We start from the raw sequence: 24,662 nt of genomic DNA on the forward strand, positions 1-24,662 counted from the left end.
TTTCCAAAAACAACAAATGTCTCCCTAGTCTACACCACAACCTGTGTTATCCACCTGACTTCCTAATTCATAGCAAAGTAAACTGGAAATGTTAGGAATGAGGTAATTTGTTTCATGTCTTTTGGTTCTTTGAATTTTGGTTGTTGTTATAAAATCCCATCTAAAACAGGCAGGCACTGGTGGCTCATGTTTGCAATCCTACTTAATTAGGAGGCTGAGGAATTGAGGATCAGCATTTGAAGCCAGCCCAGGCAGGAAAGCCTATGAAACTCTTATCTTCTACTAACCACCAGAAAATTAGAAGTGGAGCTGTGGCTCAAAGTGGTAGAGTACTAGCTTTGAGCATAAAAGCTGATGAACAGTGCTCAGGCCCTGAGTTCAAGCCCCATGACTAACAAAAATAAGTAAGTTAAATAAAACAGAAGAGCATTCAGCACCATAACCTACACTAAATGGCTCTCAGATGCTTTTGCTAATGGCTTACCTGTCACACAGACAGTGAAGTTATCGCCACATGACACCTGACGGATAGCTTTGCCTTGCAATTTTTCCACGTGCTTTGGTTGTCGATAGGAAGCTTTGTCTCCATGGCCCAGCTGACCGTGGAGTTTAGTACCCCCTTGCATGTTCTGTGAAATGAAGAGGTTGTGAAGTTGTAACTCTTCACACTAAAAGCTAATTATTAACTTCGTATGAAGAAAAAATAAACAGTAGAAAAAGAATAGTTTGAAGAAAATAATGGGTAAGGGGATTAAACCTTTTAATATGCAGTACAAAACATCTGCTGACAGGTAAAGATTTTTAAAAGTATCCATATGAATAGGACACATTCCCAATTTTGTCTTTGTTCTTCAAGTCTAAGCTGAAACTACATATTTAACCATGGATAATGGTGAAAAAAATATAATTTCTTTGCTTTCTTCAAGAGTCTAGCTTTTGGGAGTTTTATAAATTTTAATCTTTTTCCCTGAAACACAGAAAAGCAATAAAGAATCTTGCTATGGGCTGGGAATATGGCCTAGTGGCAAGAGTGCTTGCCTCCTATACATGAAGCCCTCTGGGTTCGATTCCTTAGCACCACATATATACAAAAAGGCTAGAAGTGGCGCTGTGGCTCAAGTGGCAGAGTGCTATCCTTGAGCAAAAAAAAAGAAGCCAGGGACAGTGCTCAGGCCCTGAGCTCAAGCCCCAAGACTGGCAAAAAAAAAAAAAAAAATCTTGCTATATCAAAATAAGCTACTACACAGCACTGAGAATAGGCCTCATGGCTTTCCAACAGTATTACATATATAAATAATTTTTTCATTCAATGATTCAACTATAAGTATATATATGTATATGTATGTGTATGTATGTGTGTGTGTATGTATGTATGTATGTATATTAATTGGTTGTGGGGCTTGAACTTAGGGCCTAGGTCCTGTCCCTGAGTTACTTCACTCAAGGCTAATACTCTACCACTTTGAGCCACAGCTCCACTTCTGATTTTCTAGTGGTTAACTGGAGATAGAGTGTCACAGAATTTCCTGTCTAGGCAAGATTTGAACCATGATCCTCGGAACTCAGCCTCCTAAGTAACTAGTATTATAGGCATAAACCACCAGTGCTCAGGTTTATAATTTTTGTTGTTTTCTTTTATGCTGGTCCTGAGGGTCTGGACTCAGGGTCTAGACACTGTCCCTGAGCTTTTTTGCTCAAGGCTAGCACTCTACCACTTGAGCCACAACTCTACTTTTGGATTTTTGCTGCTAATTGGATATAAAAGTCTCATGGACTTTTTCCAGTCTGAGGTGGCTTTGAGTAGTTAGGATGACAGTCATGCGCCATTGGTGCCAGGCTATAAATGGTTTTTAAAACACTGATTTCACTCTACTTCTGGTAACTGCCCAGGGGCTAATTCTTTAAGGGGTAAGTGTTAGGAAATAGCAGCAAGTCATCTTTCCATAAAAGGCCAAATCATTTATTCTTTATTTCAATAATTTGATAGTTTGCATGTCCACTCTCACATCCTGGGGCTACAGCAGTCAATAATTGAGAAGGTATCTGAAACCACTGGGAGGGTGGGGGAGCTCTCTCAGAGAGAAACCGAGCAGCCTGAAATAAGCCTGAGAAGGCACAGCTAAAGAGAGTGGGGGGGAAAACCAAGAGAAAATGCTATTATGGCACAGAGCTTCAAGAAGGATAAAGTGGTCAACTATATCAAAGGCTGCTGAGAAGTCCAGCTAGGCAAAGGTTAAAAAGCATCTATTTTGCTTTATCAATTTATTATTTGGTCAAGGCCCATTTCAACTGAATGGAAGGGAATGAAGCTACACTGCAGATGAGTGAGAAAGAGATAAGGAAATAGGCAGCAAGCACCTTTTGTTAAGAAGGTAAGAGACAGGGCAGAATCTAGACAGCAACAAAGGAAAATTTGTATGTGTATGGAGGATATAACCAGTCATCTTTAATCACAGGTGAGGGTCTAAGAGGCTTCTTGACATGGTTGGTATATGCTTTGTTTACAAAGCTATTATGCATATACTACCTGTTCTGACCCTTATAGTAGCAATGTTAACAGAGTAACAAATTTGTCTGAAATCATCCAACTGTAAATGCAGCCTGATTCCAAACCTAAGATTCCCTCCCTCCCTCCCCTCCTCCCTTCCTTCCAGGTATAGGCACATATAAACTAAACAGACCAAATCCTTGCTCTCACAAGGGCTGACATACCAACTCACTCTTGCAGTCCTGAAACACAGGTAACTAGCAAATGCTTAGGACAGCATGGGCCTGGTAAGCAACCAGTCTGACACCACTGCTCCACTTACCACCCACGTGTATAGTTCCTTCTCCACTGTGACCACGGCAAAGTGGGTATTTCCGGCACACACCTGCCGAGCACTGCAGCCACTTTTGATGACATCCAATTTCTGGGGTGTGGATTTCCCACCACCCCAAACATAGACTTCACTGGTTCGTGATGTTACCACAGCAATGGGCGCTTCAGTCACTGTGCTGGACCTGCCAACAATCCCCAGAACAAAGGCACATTGAATATGCAAATAGTATCTAAGAAGGTTGCTGCTAGGATTCCCAGGCTTTGCAAAGCCTGCCTCAGGGCTTGATCACAGATTCTAGTCTGCTCTGTAACATCTACAATTTCCAACATTCACCATGGAATGATTTCCACTTTAGTATGAGGGTGATTTATGGTTTTCTCCTCAGAAGTGACTCTCTGACATTTAAGTACATGTTGACTCTTGACATATTTCAAAGGCTATGAGGAACAACGAATGCAAAGGCTCATGGTGAGAAGTGAAGATATAAAGAATCATTTGAACATTACCTTGGTCTCTTTGTAGGTCCATTAAGCAGAGTGACTTTTTCCTCCATCTCTCTACCAAGTAAAAAAAGCATGGGTAAAGCAAGGTTCCTAAACTGCAACATGTCTCAATACAACTCAAATTGATTCTCTTGTTAAACATAAGCACCCTACAATATGACAACACTTTTAGGAAAATACCTCTATACCTGTTAACTCAATTACTCTGTCCTGGCATTAGATACAAAATGGCCAGGGGTTTGAAGCCATTAGCTTTTTATTGCTGAGAAACAGACTAGTTTGAAACAGGAAACACATGATAAACACTCTGATGCATGTGACAGACATCTCCATCTACTTGGCCAACGGTCCCCAAATGCAAAATCTCCAATCCTGCCCTAGTTATCTTTCTTCCAAACCAGCTTATCTTTCTGACTCCTCCTCCCCTTTTTGTTTGTTTGGGCATGCTGTCCCAGAACTTTGTTTTTGCTTAAGATTAGTGCTCTAAAGCCAGGTGCTGGTGGCTTACACCAGCTACTCAGAAGGCTAAGATCTGAAGATTGCAATTTGAAGCTAGCCTGGGCAAAAAAGTCCTCCTGAGATGCTTATGTCCAATTAACCACTCAAAAACGGAAGTGGGGCTGTGGCTCAAAGTGGTAGAGTGCTAGCCTTGAGCAAAGGAGCTCAGGGGCAGCTTCTAGGCATTGTGTTCAAGCCCTACTACCCCTCCTCCCCCACAGATTAGTACTCTACCACTTGAGTCACAGCTCTACTTGTAGCTTTTTGATGGTTAACTGGAGATAAGAGTCTCACAGACTTTCCTGCCCAGGCTGGCTTGAACTGTGATCCTCAAATCTCAGCCTCCTGAGTAGGTAGGATTATAGGCATGCGGCACCAACGTGCCTTGGTGACACTTATTTTTGTAACTGGCAACACTCATTCTCTCCCAATCAACTTCAGTCCCCTCTGATCCTTTTCTTCTTTCTTCAACATTTCATTTCTATAGGATTACCTATCAGTACTTTTTCTTTCTTTGCTGTTGGTTTTTGAGACATGATCTCACAATGTATTTCATACTGGCTTTCAACTAGCTGTATGTCCTAGGGTGACTTCAAACTTGAAATCTTTGTGCCTCAGTGTTGGGAATACAGATATATTCCATCAAGCCTGGCCAAGCACCTTTAAAATTCAACTCTTCCTGCCCAAGTCCTATCATCTTAGTTGTGCACAGCTTCACTTCCCACTTGTACTATAGTAGGGCTTCCTAGCCAGCCACATCTACTAGAGTCCTAATCTGCTTTCATTAGGCCTATTTTAACCTAATCCTAGTATTGCTAAATGACTCTTCCTTAGGCACATCTCTCATAAGAGGAAACTGCTCTTCAAAATCACTTAATATTTCTATACTCTCTTGAACTAAAACCTGGCATTCAAGATTCTCTACCTTCTTTCCTTTCGCTTAGAATCCATGTTCTGGACAGGGTTATTATTCTACATAAGTTTGTTATAGTTCTACTGCTGAATGACTGTGGTAGGATGCAGGCATCAGTAATTTTTCTTTTTTAATTTCAGAATGTTTATGCAAGTAACTTCCTACCACTAAGAATTATTTTTTTTTCTTGCACTACTGGATTTGGAACTCAGCCTCTCACTTGCTGGGCAGGCACTCTACTGCTTAGCTATGCCTTCAGCCCCAAGCAATGGAAATTTTAAACACTCCTGAAACACTACAATGAGAGTCATGGGACTAGAACCACCACTAACCTAGCCAAATAGGGCTTTGTGTTTCTTGAGCACTTCCCACAACTGTTTAGAAACTCACTCTCTCCCATATATACTTTTTGGGGGGGAGGGCGGGTAGTGGTCATGGGGCTCAAACTCAGGGCCTGGGTGCTGTTCCTGAGCTCTTTTTGCTCCAGGCTAGTGCTCTATCACTTTGAGTCACAGTTCCACTTCTGGTTTTCTGGTGGTTAACTGGAGATGTCTCACAGAAATCAGGCACTGGTGACTCATGCCTGTAATTCTAGCTACTCAGAAGGCTGAGATCTGAGGATTGTGGTTTGAAACCAGCATAGGCAGTAAAGTCCAAGAGGCTCCTATCTCCAGGAAACTATTCAGAAAAGGCCAGAAGTGGCATTGTGGCTCAAGTGGTAAAACATTTGCTTAAGCAAGGACAAAGCTCTGAGTTCAAACCCCAGTACCAACTAACATAAAAATAACAATTAAAAAAACTACAGGGGCTGGGAATGTGGCTTAGCAGTAGAGTGCATGCCTAGCATACATGAAACCCTGGGTTCGATTCCTCAGCACCACATAAACAGAAAAAGCCAGAAGTGGCACTGTGGCTCAAGATGTAGAGAGCTAGCCTTAAGCAAAAAGAAGCCAGGGACAGTGCTCAAGTCCTGAGTCCAAGCCCTAGGGCTGGCCAAAAATAAAAATAAAAAATGTACGTTCTGCCTTACGTATTAAACTGTAACCCCTCTGACAACACTTTGACAATAAAGAAAGAAATTTAAAAGAAAAACCCCCAACAACTACAAAACCAAAGTTGGTGTGGTGACATACACCTGGACTGCTATTAATTGGTAGGCAGGCAGAGGTAAAAAGATTGTGGTGGTACAAGGCCAGCCTAGGCAAAAAGCATGAGACCCATTGAAAAGGAAGCTACAAACAAAAGAACCAGCAAGATACTGAGTTTAAAGTCTAATACTGGTAAAATATTGGTTTCAAATCTTTGTTTTCAAAGACATAAGCCTAAGAATATTAATGTCTTGGCTCTTCAATAAAAAAACCCATTTAGGGCCAGGTGATGGTGGCCCACACCTGTAATCCTAGCTACTCGAGACACTGAGATCTGAAGACAGTCATTTGAAGCCAGCCTGAGCAGACATATCTGAGAGACTCTTATCTCCACTATTAGCAAAAAGCTGGAAGTAGACTTGTTGTTCAAGTGGTAGAGTGCAAGCCTTGAGCCAAAGAGCTAAAGAACAGCCCAGGCCCTAAGTTCAAGCCCCAGGATGGCACCAAACAAACAAAAAAAACCCATTTAGGGGCTTTTGGGTCTCTATACAAATTCAGAATGAAATAAGAGGCATCCTCAAAAAATGAAAGCAAGAGCACTTGCCTCCTACACATGAAGCTCTCGGTTCGATTCCCCAGCACCACATATATGGAAAACGGCCAACAGGGGCGCTGTGGCTCAGGTGGCAGAGTGCTAGCCTTGAGCGGGAAGAAGCCAGGGACAGTGCTCAGGCCCTGAGTCCAAGGCCCAGGACTGGCCAAAAAAAAAAAATGAAAGCAGGGGTTGGTAGAAAATAGCACTAGAGAGGCCAAGTTAGGAAACACTCCTCTACTACTCTCAACCATCTCTGGAAAGACAATGAGGTGATTTTTGTACATTACCTCCTGCGTTTCCTCAAAAGGGGACGATCTAGAAGTTCATCTGCAGTGGGTCTCTGCTCAGGATCCTAAGATAGCAAAACAGTATTAGTTTTCATTTAAGGGGATGAGTAATATGGGGTCTATTGAGGAATTATTTTTCCTCTTAGAAGGCTGAATTTAAGGTTTCTGTATATTATTATTCCTTAATTTCAAAAACAGTAATTTCTTATGTCATATTCCACATGTAATGCCTCTCATTATCTTCAACAACACTGCACATGAACAAGGAATTTTACAATGTACCTTCATTATTATTCAATTAGAGCAGCTCTCATGTTTCAATACATACAACACCAAAGTATCACTTGGTGTACCTGTTACACATAAAGACTTCTGGTTTTATCCAGACATTCTGTTGGCCTGTGGAAGGGCCCAGAAATTTTCACTTTTACTTGTAAATCCTCTACTTATTGGGAATTATAGTATCAGTAGTTCTCTGACAATACTTAGAATAATATTAGTATTACATGCACAGTAAGGGAATTATAATAGAACTATATATGTTTTATACATTAGGCAGTCTAAATTATCACTAACTACGATTTTACAAAAATCAACTTAAAAGAAATTAATCTTTTTTTCTTCCCCATGCTGGGGCTGGGGCTTAAATTTAGGGGCCTCAGACTCTCACTTGGCTTTTTCCATTCAAGGCTGGCACTCTTATCACTTGAGCCACAGGTCCATTCCAACTTTTTGCTAGTTACGTGGCTAAGAGCCTCATGGACTTTCTTCCTAAGCTGGCTTCAAGCCAAGATCCTAAGTCTCAGTAGCTAGAATTACAGGTATGAATCGCTATCACCCGGCTTCAGAAATGAATCTTGCCATAAAAAAATGGAGCAGAATTTAGGTATCAAAACTGTCTCACAAATAAATACCTACAGAGCAGAATAAAGGAAGGTTGTGTTTGTTGAGGCACGTAACTATCATGAATTGCCAATGTTTATTCTTGGTACAGCCAGAATCTACCTTGGGGAGGTAGATGTGCTTTTGTGTGGCCATACTCCAAACATTGAGGCTGGAAGGGAAAAGCATGACACTAAAATCAATATGTAAGGTATACCTACCTGGTCAAGGCATGCGTGAACCATTTGAATCAATTCCAAGGAGTACTGGCTGGAATCAACTTCCATGGCCCTAATTCCTTGAACAATCTTCACACACAGATTGAGTGGATTCTATGAGAAAATTATAACTGCATTTTTTCTGGCTACATAAAGATACATTATAATCTACCAGCAGGGATCAGAGATGGATAGGTCCACATAAGTTCTGATTAAATTTTCTAATTATTAGTATTTATCAGTAAGAGGCTGGGAATATACTGCTGCTATCAGATGGAATAAAGCTAACCAGTCAACTTGAGGTTTAAAGCTATGATTGTGTGGCCAATAGCATGTTGCTCTGATTATAATTTGACTCATGAACTGAATCTCAGAAAGCAGGAAAGTCTAATTAGCCATGCTTCTTGGTCTTAAATCCCTTGTCAACTAATTTGCCTACTAATGTAGACATCCCAATAATGACTAACAAGCAAAATAATAAACAACACAATACAAAGGACAAAGCATGTTATAAGGTGATAATTATAGTATTATAATATTGCTACCACCATCACCACTTTACTGAAAGATCACTATAAACTAGATAGGCATATTACATACATGATCCTCTTAAATCCTTAAAAATACATCACAATAAAGTTATTATTATTCTCAAGTTGTACAACAGAAAAATGCAACTTAGATAAATTACACAGAAAAAACATGGAGCCATCATTCCAATCAAAGTGAAGCTGACTCCAAAAGTTATTTTTACTATATTATTTAGGAGAATTAGATGATACAGTATACCAAAATAAACTTCTGGATTTGGAAAAGTAAAAAGGTTTCTTGAAAGGTTGATGAGTTTGCACTGTTACATTTGTGTTTTTCACATACAATATCAGAAAATCTCTGTGAAAGAGATACATAGTTTCCATATTATAGATAATGCTACAGAGGATCAAAGAAATGGTTTGTCTACATTTTCATGCCTGGCTGAAGGAGAATGGAAATGAATTTATTTCAGCTATTCAAAGCACAGCCCATGGAGTAGTGACACCAGCACTGTCTGGGAGTTTGCTAGAAATGCAGAATATCCTCTCTTCCTGACTCTGACTAGCTAACAAACAACCTGCATTTTAACAAGATGTGCTTCATGGTTTTTAATTTAAAAAAAGTAAAAAGAAAAAAATTCCTAAAGTGACACATTGTCCATAAACCAATGAATTTTTAATAAGCATGTGATTTTTCATAAAAATATTAAAACACTGAGGTTTTGGATAATTCACTTTAGGTTTTTTTTGTTTTTTTTTTTTTTTTGGCCAGTCCTGGGGCTAGAACTCAGGGCTTGAGCACTGTCCCTGGCTTCTCTTTGTTCAAGGCTAGCACCCTGCCACTTGAGCCACAGCGCCACTTCTGGCCATTTTCTATATATGTGGTGCTGGGGAATCGAACCCAGGGCTTTATGTATACAAGGCAAGCACTCTTGCCACTAGGCCATATTCCCAGCCTCACTTTAGTTTTTAACAAAAAATTATGTGGATGAAGCTCAAGAAATGACATCATTTTTTTTTTTTTTCTGCCAGTCCTGGGGCTTGAATTCAGCACCTGGGCTCTGTCCCTGAGCCTGTCTGTGCTCAAGGCTAGCACTCTATCATTTGAGATACAGCACCAGCTTTTTCTGTGGTACTGAGGAACAGAACCCAGGGCTTCCTGCATGCTAGGCAAGCACTCTAACTCTAAGCCACATACCAGCCCCAATTTCTTTCTTTTTTTGGGGGGGGGGGGTGGAGTTGGTCATGGGGCTTGAACTCTGGCTTACGCATTGTCTCTGAACTCTTCTTCAGTTCAAGGCTAGCACTCTACCACTTTGAGCCAGAGCGCCACTTCTGGTTTTCTGGTGATTAATTGGAGGTAAGAGTCTCACAGACTTTCCTGTCTGGGCTGGCTTTGACCACAATTCTCATATTTGAGTAGGTAGGATTACAGGTATGAGCCACTAGCATCAGGTTAAGAAATGATGTCATTCTTTAAACTGTAATATCATATAGATAACCCTAAAGCTAGTTTTAAAATTATAGTCAACAAACTGTTAGATTATGATTACTGCAATGAGGAATTCAGTCAGAGGTAAATATGGCCTATTACATTTTAATATACTAAGGATTCAGTGTCTGACTATAGGTTATTTTTGACTATAGGTGATTTATGTATGAGAATTCAGGAGGCCATGCATGAGCTAGAGGTGTGGCTCAGGTGATAGAGTCAATTGTGAGCTAGCAAGCTAAATGATCCCAAAGCCCTGAAACAAACAATAAAAACAATAAAAGTCCCAAGTTCAAAGATAAATGATCACTTAACCAAAATGTATCATTCACAATATGGGGATAATCCACCAACTTACTGTGGCATCAAATGTTCTCTTTAGTGTAAGTAGTTCAAAAATGACACAGCCTACTGCCCAGATATCAGATTTGAAGTTGTATTTTACTCCTTGGCAGAGCTCTGGAGACATGTAATATGGGGTTCCTACAAGCTAAACAACAAAGAAAAGAAAGGTAACTTCTCTCCTGAGGTAACTAAATTAATAGTTCAACAGCTAAATTAAATTTTCAAAGAGTTAGGAATAATAACCATAAAGCACTCATTAATAGATTGTGAAATAGTTTTGAGATGATGCTACTATGATGAAAAACTTCACACCTATCAAATTATAAAAGGATAATCTGTGGAAAAGACACTGTTTGACCAGGGAGGTTCGATAGCTCTCTGAGTTCTACATAGACTTGTGCATAATCCTCACATAGGCTTCAAGCACTCAAGTTCTATTAAAGACTGCATTCAGACAGAGTCACGCTGAAAGCTTACCAATGGGAAATAGTCAAACAATGGTGGTGGGGAAATAGCAACTGAATAAACAGGTTAAAAGTCCTAACTGGAATGTAAGTGAAACTTTCTAAATGGCTCACTTGACATTTGATGCTGTTAACATAACTCTGGAGTGTGGAAAACATTTTTTTTTTTTTTGCAGTAAGTGGGTTTATTCATGTGTCAAGATGTACCACCCTGACACATTAAACAGAGAGCTTCAGTAATTCAAACTTCCAGAAATAAAGCAGGATTTGTTTTTTACTTTAAAAGTAGGCTTGGAGAGCTGGGAATGTGGTTTAGTGGCAGAGTGCGTACCTAGCATGCATGAAGCCCTGGGTTCAATTCTTCAGTACCACATAAGCAGAAAAAGCCAGAAGTGGTGCTGTGGTTAAAAGAAGTCAGGGACAGTGCTCAGGCCCTGAGTCCCAAGCCCCAGGACTGGCAAAAAAAAAACAAAAAAAAAAAAAACGTCAGATACAAAAATAGGCTTGGAAGCTAGATATGGTGGTACATGCCTATAATGTAATCCTAGTCAGACTCAGGAGGATGAGAGAAGGGAACCTTGAATTCAGGGCCAGCTTGTGTTACATACCACATCTGTCTCAAAAATCAAAAACAAAAAACAATAAAAACTCACAAAGAAAGGGACAGGAAATAAAAATCTTCTGTATAGACACTCTAAAAATTAAGAGACAATGTATGCCCAGCAATTATAACAACACTGACAGACATCTTTAATAAGCAAAGAAATTTTCATTTGTATTTTTTCATGTAATTCCTTCATTGCATCTAACAAGCTAAAAAGAAGTCAACTCTTGGTTTTGCCAGATTGTTCCTAATAAGAAAAAAAATTCCATATAAGGACACAATTGCTTCCTTAAGACGCTTAGTTTGGCCACCATCATACAATTGAGTTCCTGAAACAGACTCTAAACACTGAATGTCTAAATTGCTTGCAGACTATCTTGACATTATCAAAGATGAAGTTAACTTTATTAACTTACATTTCCAAGTTCTTTTAAGGAGACAGTACTGTACAACCAGAAGAGTAATAATTGGGTTTTATAATTGTCAAAAGATAATATCACTATCTTAAGATCAATTTACGTCTCCTTTCTAACCAATGGTCTTTCTCCAAATCAGGTAAGAAGAGAGCTAGCTCTCCAATATAACCTGTGTATGACAGAACAATTGTTTTCTGGCATTAGCCTCAGCTTGCAATGTAGGGCTTCTCAGTGAACCAGAAGCAACATTCAAAGACAACACAAAGAAATATCCAACACCATAGCTTCAAACATTAAGTAGGAAATAAAATAAAATATGCTGAAAATGTTAGGCTGGAAGAAAAAAAAAGTACAGCATTTTGTTTCTTTTAGACAAGCATATAATGAGTGTTGGAAAAACCTATGAAGTTAAAGTGGTTACATGGACAATGAGTCTGGAAAGAACATCTACTCATAAAAATGACTACAAGTGGGCCCAGAAAAAGACATCTGAAGACTTGAATTAGTAGTGTGTAAAATGTGCAAGAATACTGGAAGACTAAGCAAGATTTGCAGTGCACAGTTATTTATATTTTACACTGGAGGGGGGGCAACCTATACTCACCGTCTCAGCCATGGAATACTCAGAATTAAGTTTCTTTGCTAGGCCATAATCTCCAAGTTTTATCAAGTTTGCCTTAGTCAGAAAAATATTTAATGTCTTTATATCTCTGAAAAAAAGATAATGCCTATTAAGTCTCTATAACAATTCCCATCCGCTACCCAGTCCAAGGTTAGTACAGAATAAAAATGAATGTTTCCTCTGCTTTTTGTTACAGGGCCCTAAATGTCCCACTTTCAAACACATTTTAACACTAAAGAGAACTTAGGGAGTAAAGGCAGGCAGCTAATATTCTCTAGGGCTTGACAGTAAAAGACTGTCACCCACACCACTGATGTTATTAGGAAAAGATTGATTAGATGAGATAGTGTCCCAGCCAACCATAATCCTATAAGATTCTCTGCCTATGAAACTATAAGTATTCCCAGACTTTTTACAATTTTAATTTCTATTTTTTTGTTGGTCTTGGGGCTTGAACTCAGTGCCGGACTGCTGTTCCTGAGCTTCTTTGTGCATAAGGCGCCACTTGGGCCACAGTGCCACTTCTGGCTTCTTCTGAGTAGTTCACTGGAAATAAAAATCTCACAGACTTTTCTTCCTGGGCTGGCTTCGAACTGCAATGCTCAGATCTCAGCTTCCTAAGTAGCTGGGATGACAGATCTGAGCTATAAGTGCCTGGCAATTCCCTGAATTTTTTTTTTTTTTTGGCCAGTCCTGGGCCTTGGACTCAGGGCCTGAGCACCGTCCCTGGCTTCTTCCCGCTCAAGGCTAGCACTCCGCCACTTGAGCCACAGCGCCGCTTCTGGCCGTTTTCCGTATATGTGGTGCTGGGGAATCGAACCTAGGGCCTCGTGTATCCGAGGCAGGCACTCTTGCCACTAGGCTATATCCCCAGCCCAATTCCCTGAATTTTGATGACAAGGTAATTTAACACTTGAGTGGTGTCATAGTTTCAAATAATGTGCAAAGGCAGGAGAAGAGGCTGCAGATGTCAACAACAACATAACTAGATTGCTTTAGATTACCTAAGTTACTGGCTAATCTTTTAAAGGTGAATTCCCATATATAAAATAAAATAAACACTCTGGCTTTATTAAAAGATGTGACTTAAATCAGAATGTCTCTTAACTTTAAAAACTAAAGTAACAGTGTGCATTCAACAGCTTTCAATAAATGTGTTAACTAAATGGACAAACTAATAAAAAGAAACTCTGGAATAATTAATTGCTGGCAATGGTCAGTGACTCACTTAAGGGTTTAATGATGTAGAATGTTCTAATGACTCACGAAGGGTTTAATGATGCAGAAATGTTCTTATAATGATTCTTATCTACAGCTAGAAGTGAGTGGAAAGTTCATCAAATAAAGCTCCACTTCTGGCTTTTTGGGTAGTTTATTGGCGATGAGAGTCTCATGGAATTTCCTGCCTGGGCTGGCTTTGAACTGTAATCCTTAGATCTCAGCCTCCTGTGGACCTAGGATCACAGGTGTGAGGCACCAGTACCAGGCTCTAAATCTTTAAGACTATACAAAAAAAAAAAAACATGAATTCTCTCAGCATTCCCTTTCCTTCTACATTTAATCTTGTCTTCTTTTCCCCTATCTTTTTCTTGATTGGTACTGGGTATTGAACCCAGAACACTGCACTTGCTAGGCAACCACTCTATCACTGAGCTACACCCCAGTTCCTTGCCTTTTAACTGGGAAAATAAAATTGAATTTATATTAGTAGGTTCAGCATAGAATTAAAAATAATTGCTAATCATTGTTGCACACGCTTGCTATGCATTCCAACCAATATGACTTTTTTTTTTTTTTTGCCAGTCCTGGGCCTTGGATTCAGGGCCTGAGCACTGTCCCTGGCTTCTTTTTGCTCAAAGCTAGCACTATACCACTTGAGCCACAGCGCCACTTCTGGCTGTTTTCTATATATGTGGTGCTGGGGAATTGAACCCAAGGCTTCATGTATATGAGGCAAGCATTCTTGCCACTAGGCCATATTCCCAGCCCCCCAATATGACTTTTTATAGCACTTTCTAGGCTTTATTGATGAATTAATCAAGTAAACTCTAGGATACATCTAAAAGAATTATCAGTGGCACTTAGGGGAGATTCTTTGTAGATCACAAAAATGATTGAACTTGAGAAAGTGAGGATATGCACTTTTTCTGGGAAAAAACCTTGACTCCTTAATCAAAGAACATAAAAATGGATGGTGATGGTGGTGTTTGCCCGTAATCCTAGCTACTCAGGAGGCTGAGATCTGAGGATCACGGCTCAAAGCCAACCCAGGCAGGAAAAGGCTGTGAAACTCTTTTTCAATTAATCACCAGAAAATCAGAAATGGCACTGTGGCTCAAAGTGGCAGAGTACTAGCCTGGCGAGTGCCCAGATTCTGAGTTCAAGCCTCAAAACCAACAAATTAAAAAAAGAACATAAAAATGCTAATAGGAGGCACCAAAGTGGCAATTAGATAGGAAAGAATCTACCCCATATATTTTATTTATTACCTGTGAAGAATTCCTGCTTTGTGGATACAGCTCACAGCTGAAACAATCTGAAAAAGGTACCACACCACCATCTGCAAACATAAAATAAATTTGGATTGGAAACAAAGACTTCATTAAAATAAACACACACACACACACACACACACACACACACACACACACAAGGAAGCTGCAACTAGAGGTTATAAATCAACATGACTTGACATCGCTTGCTTGTAGGTTTGAGGAGGCAAAGAAAACTAGTAGGGGAAAAAGCAGGCCATCATAATATAGTTTGGATGTTGGTACAAAATATAGTGTGGTAAGCAGACCCGAGGAAAGAAACCCAGGAAAAATGCAAAGGCATAGAAAACTGGGCATACTAGTATGCAGTAAAGGAACCAGGAAAGAAAGCCCATAGTGAATCATGATGTGGAGGTAAAACCTTTAGGAAGGAGCTATGAACAGCTTCCTTGTTATGTTTCCTTTCTCAAGAATATCAGAGCCTGGAGGGGGTCTGTACAAAAGGAAAAAGTCACTCTTCATTGTTGGAAGAGTAAATACAGAACCAGAATTCAGAAATTAAACATTATAACTCTAGCTTCCTTTCACAGACACATAAATTACCTCTTCCTCAAACAACTTGTCCTTCTGACGGAGGATTTTGTCATACAGGTTTCCTCCTGCGATTAAGCAAAACAAAACAAAACAAAACAAAAACAGGTTTGAATGCTTCAATAAATCAAAGCTTGGATCCTTTATCTCACAAGGTATTAACAGCTGACGTGAAGGATGCTGCTTCCTTCCCAAAGGAAATGACTTCTTCCCTCTTGGTTTTTCACCTGGGTATAAAACTACTCTTCCAATTTCCATGTCAGAAATGCTTTCAGAAATACTTTTCCCTAATAAAAAAAGGATCACTTTAAAAAATGAGAAGTATGACACTTTAATTAACTAATTTAGTAGTACAAGGGATTGAACCCAGAGCTTCACATTTGCTAGGCAATCACTTGAGCTGTGTACCCAACCTTTTGTTTTTTTTATCTTTTGATCTTCCTGTCTCTGCCTCCTGAGTAGCTGAGATTACAGGGGTACAATCACCCATGCCTAAGTATGACATTTAAGAAAAGAGGGCTGGGAATATGGCCTAGTGGCAAGAGTGCTTGCCTCTTATACATGAGGCCCTGGGTTCAATTCCCCAGCACCACATATATAGAAAATGGCCAGAAGTGGCGCTGTGGCTCAAGTGGCAGAGTGCTAGCCTTGAGCAAAAAGAAGCCAGGGGGGCTGGGGATATAGCCTAGTGGCAAGAGTGCCTGCCTCGGATACACGAGGCCCTAGGTTCGATTCCCCAGCACCACATATACAGAAAACGGCCAGAAGTGGCGCTGTGGCTCAAGTGCCAGAGTGCTAGCCTTGAGCGGGAAGAAGCCAGGGACAGTGCTCAGGCCCTGAGTCCAACGCCCAGGACTGGCCAAAAACAAAACAAAACAAAGAAAAGAGTAAAGATCATTTGTGTAGGATTTCAATTAGTGAAATAGCCTCAAAGTCAGATAAGTGTCTTTTGTAGAACTTTAAGGAATCTGCAATCACTTGTAATAATTCTCCAAGTATGACTACTAAAATGTTTGGGTTACATCTATAATACAATGTTTCATATATACAGGGTGTTTATTTTCACTTCCTTCTGAAAAGGTTTTCTTAAAATGTTAGGGGCTACTCCTAGATCTTCCAGTCATTACTCCATTTACTATTTTTTCCCCCCTGTGGGTTAAATGAGAACTTTTTTCTCTTTCCTTTATCAAGTAATAAAGACTGCAAATGATCAGTGTTCATTTTATTTCCCACCCACAGCTACAATACTTTACTCTGGGCTAAAGTTCTACAACTTCTCTTTTACTCTAATTTAGTTAGAGTTCTAACAACTATCATTTGTTCTAGAACTTCCTAACTACAAAGGAAGTTAAGTACTTAAGGCTATTGCTATTTCAAAAAGTTGTGTCATGTGCCAGTGGCGCACACCTGTTATCCTAGCTACTTAGGAGGCTGAGGTCTGGGAATCATGGTTCAAAGCCAGTAGTATTAGGAAAGCTCAAGAGACTCTTATTTGCAATTAACTACCAAAAATAGCTGGAATTGGAGCTGTGACTTAAGTAGTAGAGCACTAGCTTTGAGCAAAAAAATCTCAGGGACAGACCCTTAGTTTAAACCCCAGAACTGGCACCACCCGTCCCCCAAAAAGGTGTACTATCTTATATAATAAGTTAGAACCAGAAACAATCCTGAACCACAAGTCTAGACAGTAAAGCTGTTAAGTGCTGTAGATTCTGTATCTTTAGCATACTGCTCAGAAAAGGGCTTTAGAAATTCCCTTTGTATAACAAGGTAACAGGTAGTATAATTGGCATGAATCACTTGCTACATATGCTGTAAATTTTACACATTCATTTACTATAATCCTTAGAAAGTAGGTACTGTGATCAACAAACTCATTTTAAGATGAAGAAACCAAGGCAAAGTTTCTTGTTTACAATGCTAGAAGGTAGTAGAACTTGGGATGTAGGTTCAGCCTGTTTGAACAACTAACCAACAATGCTTAGACGGAAAATGAAACCAGTTGTGGTAGCACATGCCTGATTTTCAGCACAAAGAAGGCTGAGACAGAAGGAGCACAAATTCAAGGCAAGTCTGAGATATTAAGCATGATCTTGTCTCCAATTAAAAAAAAATAGAGAAACAGGCTAGAAAAGCAAGGTTGTGCTTAATAGTCATATTTATTCAGTTATGACCTGGGACCATTTCTCAATAGGGCAGCTTTAGCTGTAGTTAAAACAAATATCACTTCATTAAATATCATACTGTGCAGTATCTAAACCACACCATATCTATAATTTGTAAGTAATGTCATTTCAAGACAAAAAGCCATGAAAAATAAATGTAAAATCCAAATGGAAAACTAATTTGAATATTGAACTAGGATTGTAAGAAAGAATCCATCACATTATTTGTATAGCACCTCTTCATAACTCTCCAAGGTCTCAACCATCTGCCTTTAACTTAAGAAATCCATTTAAAAGTTTTATCACCATATGTGCTATGGGAAGGAAAATAACTTGTGGAGAAAGTCCCACTAAATCCTACCTTACCATTACAATATTCAAGCTCAATCAGCAGGGTGGTATTGTCCATGAAGTGATTGTAGTAGGCAATAATGTTGTCATGCTGCAGCAGTGCCAGAATAACGATCTCATTCAAGGCATCACGACGTTCCTTCTCAGAGAGCCGGGTCAAATCAACTTCCTTCCACACAACTAGTGAGTCATCCTGCAACACAGTGATGGTGTATTGTACTTTCCTCTTGCTTAGCAGTAAGAGCATCCGTACCTGGACCTGTAAGCTTAGAAAGAAAACTTCCTAGAGGGGCAAAGACTGATTGACTTTTACTTTTTCCTTTATACGGTATTTAAGAGTCTTACATAGGGCTGGGAATATGGCCTAGAGGTAGATTGCTTGCCTTGCATACATGAAGCTCTGGGTTCGATTCCTCAGCACCACATATAGAAAACTAGCCAGCTGTGGCTCAAGTAGTAGAGTGCTAGCCTTGAGCAAAAAGAAGCCAGAGGCAGTGCTCAGGCTCAGGCTCTGAGTTCAGGCCTGCAAAAATAAAAAATAAAAGTTCTACATATAATTGAACACTGCAATTTATTGCAGAACTGGAGAAAACAAAGCATGAAGATTACAGATAAAGGCCATGTGCTGGAGGCTCATGCCTATAATCCTAACTACTCAGGAGGCTAAGATCTGAGGATTCTGGGTTCAGAGCCACCCCAGGGAGCAAAGTCTATGAGATTCTTATCTCCAATTAGCCCATAGAAACCCAGAAGTGGTGCTGTGGCTAAAAGTGGTAAGAGTAGTAGCCTTGAGCAAAAAGCTTAGAGACAGCACCAAAACTCTGAGCTCAAGCCCCACAACAACATAAAAAAAGATTAGTTAATTCAGATTTAATTAAGATCAGAGTTAATCTGCATCTTGTCATTACTAGGAAAAGATATAGGGTGGGAAACCTCAAAAATCCTACTAAAAGGGGAGGCTACAAAACAGGTAGTCATGTTCCGAGACTGCAGTAGGGATAGAATATAGGGGAAGAAGAGAGTAGTACAGGACGATCAATACCTTATTGTAAAATGGAAGTGCTAAACTTGTCTGGTTTTTATAAATTTAGACCTAATTAGTTCTTTTTATATACTGCTTCTGGATGAGAACCAGTCATATCCCAGTTTGCACCTTTATCGTCTTTCACACTTTTACATATCACATTTTCCTCTATTTATAAAAACTTACCTGTAGCTCATGTTTACTCCCTTTTCTGATCTAATTCTTTCCAGATACTGATTCCCAGCTCATAAGCATCCCCAACTATATAACACTCTTCGTGAATGCCTCTGCCAGGCCTTTAAGTAATTGGGGAATTTTGTTGTTGTTGCGGGGCTTGAGTCTGGGGCCTTGTCCCTGAGTTCTTTTGCTCAAGGCTAACACTACCATTTTGAACCACAGTCCCATTTCTGGTTTTTGAGTAGTTAATTGGAGATAGAGTCTCATGGGGACTTTTCTGCCCAGGCTGGCTTCGAACCCTGATCCTCAGATCTCAGCCTCCTGAGTAGCAAGGATTACAGGCCTGTGCCACCAGCGCCCAGCCGGAAAATTTTTATGAACCTTTTGCCACATATTTATTTAATGAAACCACCTCCTTAATTTTTAGCAATCACTGAAATCATATCTGTCAGTTCTTGTTCTTTTGTTCACATTAACATCTGAAATGCTATTTGTTACACGGCTAACATGTCACTGAATTTGAACCTTGAGGAAAAGGACTGCTTATAATTATAAGAGCTGAAGGTATGGTTTAAGTGGTAGAATACATACCTAGCAAGTCCAAGACCTATGAGTTAAAACCCCACTACAACCCCCTCCAAGAAGTTTTTGTTAATTCATAGATCTAATAAATATTTAGTGATATAGCTAATGCTACAATTTTGAGGAAGTATAATCAAATTTAACTCAAAACTAATAACCAAGTTCAACATGATTATAATGGAATAGGATGTGAAAAAACGATGTGAAACTAGTTCTAAGATTTCCTTCTCAACTTTAAGTAGGTAATACCCACATGAATGCTCACTTTATACTGAGTGTAAATTTTAAAAAGATGACTGAAAATCTAACATTGTATCTATCAATGTGTATTAAAATAAAAAAGAACATTTAAAGATACTCTCTTGCAACCACTGCACACCCATCTTTCAGCCTTATGCTGGGGGGGGGGTGGGTAACTCAATGGTTGAGCATTTCCCTAGCATTCACAAGGCTTCCTAAGTTCTTCCACCGCACAGAAAATCAAACCAAACAACACATGCTGGTTTGGAACAAACACTTGCACTGCAGGGGGAACACGGCCACCTCAGCAAGTTCTCATTAAATGTTTACCCTAAAGCTAGGGTTTTCAGACTTTAATGATCAAATCCAATTTAGGGTTAGCTTTTGGAAGTAGAATAAGCACTACAGGATTTTAAGCTGGTACATATTCTGAATTTGGGAATCCGTGATCCATGGGAGTCTCCAAAGGACCGTGCGTAAATACGAACGTGGATGAAGGGGAAGGGGGAAGATCACTTTGCTTACGTTGGGTTCTCAAAGGAGTCGTTGCTTCTCTAACAGTTAAGATATAATGGCTCAGAACACACAAATACAGCATTTTCCATGCACAAAAGTTGCAGGATAAATACTGAAGAAACCAACACAGGGCAATCTTCTCAGTAATTTTCAACGAATGATTGACGGATTGACCACTTCGGAACTTAAAAATGGTAACAAAACTAGCAGAGGTGCTGCAAGTGAGGCTATTTTTTGAAGCTATGCTTCTCTTCCCCAACCCAACCACGGAGAACTAGAGAGGAAGGAAGTTTTGGCAATACCTTTCGTTCTTATAACACTTTAATTTACAGTTTGCAAAGCACCTTCACTTGCTTCTCAAAATAATCTTTTAAAAATGGACGGCTTTTTTTTTTTTAAGCAATCATCACTAAGTCCATTTTACAAATGGGGAAAACTACAAGTCAGACATTTCGGTGCTTTGCTCAGCGACCCCGTTTAGACAAAAATGAGCAGTAGTTAGTGAAACTGGTGATCTAACCAATGCATAAGTAGTGTGGAAGATCCTGAGACACGTGCTCAGCGGGCGTCTTAAAGCTAAAAGAGAGTCGGCTCAAGACGCGGGCTGAGCCTGGCTGGGGGCCGCAAAGCGGGGTGGGCCAGCAGGGGCTCGGGGCGGGCGGCCGGCCGCAGCCAGGGCCGAGGGCCGCTACCTCGGTGCGGCGGTACAGCGTGGCCTCCCCGAAGGCGCCGCGGCCCAGGACGCGGATAGGGACGTAGTGCAGCTCCTCCTGCTCCGCCGCGCCGCCGCCGGCTCGCGGCCCCGGGCTGGCGCTGGGCCCCGGGCCCGCGTCCCCGCCACCCCCGGACTCGCTCCCGAAGTCCGAGTTGATGGAATCGCAGTGTCGCTCGTACTCGCCCAGCACCGACATGGCGGCGGCCCTTCCGGGACACCGGCCCCGCGTGTCCCGGGAAGCGCCCACCGCACAGCGCCTTCCTCACTTCAGACGCCCACCCGCGGTTCCGTCGGCCCTACGGCCTCGGCTAAGCTCCATGGTGGCTCCTGACCCCTGACCCGGAAGTGGTTCTCAGCGTTTCCGGCCCCCGGCGAGGCTTTCCTCCGCCTCCTTCGCTGCTTGGGCTTCCTTCCTTCGGGGCCCGGGCGGGGGATGGCGTGGAAGCATGGCCTTCGGCGGGGTTAGGGCACTGGGGACCGTCAGTTCTCGGTGGGGCAAAGGCTCTCCGGGGCCTGCTAACCCTAGCTTCCCCGCATCCCTGCATCCATGGCTGCGTCCGCTTATAGCTTTGAGGTCTGGAGCTCGTCCAGCCTCACCCGCCATCCCATGACTGGGGAAGCAGTTCCTGGCAGAATAATAGCCGAAATAACTTTCCTCTCTGCTCTTTCACCGGTGGCTACTCTAGTTCCCTCCGCCCTCCTAACAAATTCTAAAGATACTCTAACGTCCACTCTCCCGCACCTCGCTTCCCCATTCTCCTTTTCCAGACAGCATCCAGAGTTTTCCAGATCTCTGGCCGTCTGTTCTCAGGAAACATTCCTTGAGCCATAGATGCCGGACCCTATTTGAGAACGGATAATCTGCAGGAAGATGCTCCCTGCCCTCGGGTCATCAAGGGATCGGAAATGCACTCCACAAATGTTTCGTCAGTTGCGTGACCTTGGGTACCTTCATTCACATCGCCAACGGACCTTTTTTTTCCTCCAAGTGTATAAACCTGTGGGGATAGGACCTCCATCGCTGGGATAGGACAACGTGTTGATTATTATGTGCTGGACATGAAGCTAAGTTTTCCATGTATGACGGCACTTAATCCTCATATTTTCATTGTACAGAAACTGATTCAGGGAGGCTAACTTGCTAAATATGATAAGGCTGATTGAGAGCTAGGAATAGGCTGGGCTCCTGTCATCCTAGCTACCCAGGAGGCTGAGATCTGAGGATTGCGGTTCAAAGCTAGCCCAGGCAGGAAAATTCGTGAGACTCACTTTCAATTCACCACCACCACTAAAAAACTGGAAGTGGCGCTGTGGCCCAAGTGGTAGAACTGGTAGAGCCCTCGCTTTGAGGTGAAGAGCTCCGGGACAGTGCCAGGCTCAGGCAGGGGCGGGGGGGGGGGGGGGCGGGGAAGGAGGAGAGAACAGAGACCAATTTGGCTCCAGAGATCTGAAAGAGTAGGACGTGAAGGAGCCAAGAGAAAATAGAGTCTAGAGGAGCTCCGGGTAAATGAATGTCCAGTTAAAGTAGAAGACACTTTCATGTATCTTTACATAGTTTTGGTGTTTCCTATAGGCAAGGGGAACTTGTTGGAGACTTTTTAATGGAGTCTACGACTAGGAACCAAAATCTTAATACCTTCTTCTCCAAGCCTAACTCTGAGAACACTGTACAGGATAAAGACTAGAGGCAGGGAGGCTATTTAGGACATAACTGAAAGATGCTGAGACAGTATTAGTGAGTGAGAAGGGGGTCCACATTAAAGAAATCCCTCTAGGGAAGCATTTAGAACTTTGTGATCAGTTGAGATATGGTTGGTAAAGATGTAGTTCAGGATATTCATTCTAAGGTGTTAAGCAGATAGGGGTAGTAAATACTGGAGGAAAGAATTCCTCTGCCTCTCTACAGTTCTTCAGTGTTCCTTCTAATATATGATGTCCTGCCCCCACAATGCATAGCATGCCATATTCCTTTATATGTAATCAATCCAGTGTTTGTTAGTGTACCATCCTTCATAATGATGATCCGCTAATGTTTGTAGAGCTAAAGCACTCTTTTACATTCAATCCAAAGTAATATAGCTCTTATACCCTGCCATATCACTCCTTAATTTGTTTTTCAGCTTACTATAAAATGTTGATGTCTTGTTTCCTTTACCAACTACCTCCACTTATTAAGTTATAAGCTTGGGTTTTGCTTTTAATTCCATTATATATCATCAGTGCCAAGAAATGTGCTTGGCATTATAGTAAAACTATAGTAAAACACTAGTTGTGGGGCTGGGGATATGGCCTAGTGGCAAGAGAGCTTGCCTCGTATACATGAGGCCCTGGGTTCGATTCCCCAGCACCACATATACAGAAAATGGCCAGAAGTGGCGCTATGGCTCAAGTGGCAGAGTGCTAGCCTTGAGCAAAAAAGAAGCCAGGGACAGTGCTCAGGCCCTGAGTCCAAGGCCCAGGACTGGCCAAAAAAAAAACTAGTTGTGAATGAATCAGGTTATCTCATGTTTTTAATATTAAAAAACTGTATATGAATGTTGTTTTATTCTTTGCTGGCTTCTTTCCAGGGTTCTAGATTATACAGATAGTTTTTGGATTTCAAACTCTAAAATGAACAGTACCAACATGTGTGGTTGCTTAGATGTACAGAATACAATATAGTTCCCACTCTTATGGAGCTCACAGTCCATATAACAGAAAATAACCAGTAAGCGCTATGAATGTATAAGGTGTCTGGAAAAGTGTTTAAGGGAGAATCTTTCCAAGCTATACTTGGTGGGCATGTAAAGGCTTCCCCGAATACCCTGTGTTAATTATGGAGATCATTCCATGTAGATCATTTTGTGTACTTTTAATTTTGTACTTTTAATTTTTTTTGGTCAGTTGTGGGGCTTGAACTCTGGGCCTGGGAACTCTCTGAGCTCTTCAGCTTAAGATTGGTACTCTACCACTTTGAGCTACAGTGCCACTGTTTTTGGTAGTTAATTGGAGATGAGTCTCATGGACTTCACTTGTCTGATAACTCTAGATTTTAGCTTTGCTTAATTTTGCTAACTATTCTGTTTAGCAGGATAGCTCTGTATATATATTTTAGTTGAAAGAATGCAACCCTCCCATCATTACTATTCATAACTAGAAGTGTTTGTTGACGTTCATTCCAAGAAGCTTCAAAGGTCTTGCGAAGGCTAAAAATTTATTTTTCCAGCACCTTTGCAATGTGGAACTCATTTTCTGTAACTTGACTAGCCTCAACTTTGAATTGTTCTAGTTATAATGCTTAGATATAAGAAGCCTAACTGAAAAAAAATCTGGTGCATCTAATAAGCACACAGAACACTTGTCAAATTCTTTGGGGGGGGGTCAGTTGTGAGCTGGGTGCAGTCTCTGAGCTCTTTTTGCTGAAGGCTAGTGCTCTACCACTTTGAGCCACAGTGCCACTTCTGGTTTGTTTTAATGGTTAATTGGAGATCAAAGTCTCAAAGGGACCTTTCTGCCAGAGCTGGCTTTAAATGGAATCCTCAGATCTC

The 24,662-nt window shown here is 41.0% G+C and overlaps 1 protein-coding gene across 1 annotated transcript in view; it reads right to left on the bottom strand.

Moving 5' to 3' along the window:
- Positions 1-21,476, bottom strand: part of Nek9 (NIMA related kinase 9) — a 39,881-nt gene extending 18,405 nt beyond the window's left edge. The window contains exons 1-11 of the mRNA XM_048361922.1: positions 21,113-21,476; positions 17,897-18,074; positions 15,378-15,433; positions 14,772-14,842; positions 12,265-12,370; positions 10,190-10,321; positions 7,810-7,920; positions 6,707-6,771; positions 3,329-3,379; positions 2,811-3,003; positions 485-629 (exon numbers count right to left, since the gene is read on the bottom strand). Coding sequence (XP_048217879.1) covers positions 485-629; positions 2,811-3,003; positions 3,329-3,379; positions 6,707-6,771; positions 7,810-7,920; positions 10,190-10,321; positions 12,265-12,370; positions 14,772-14,842; positions 15,378-15,433; positions 17,897-18,074; positions 21,113-21,331 — 1,327 coding nt within the window. The 5' untranslated portion in view covers positions 21,332-21,476. The remainder of the gene's footprint in view (positions 1-484; positions 630-2,810; positions 3,004-3,328; positions 3,380-6,706; positions 6,772-7,809; positions 7,921-10,189; positions 10,322-12,264; positions 12,371-14,771; positions 14,843-15,377; positions 15,434-17,896; positions 18,075-21,112) is intronic.
- Between the last annotated feature and the right edge of the window lie 3,186 nt (positions 21,477-24,662).

The sequence above is a fragment of the Perognathus longimembris genome, chromosome 14 (genome assembly GCF_023159225.1).
Source record: "Perognathus longimembris pacificus isolate PPM17 chromosome 14, ASM2315922v1, whole genome shotgun sequence".
NCBI classification, from domain to species: domain Eukaryota; kingdom Metazoa; phylum Chordata; class Mammalia; order Rodentia; family Heteromyidae; genus Perognathus; species Perognathus longimembris.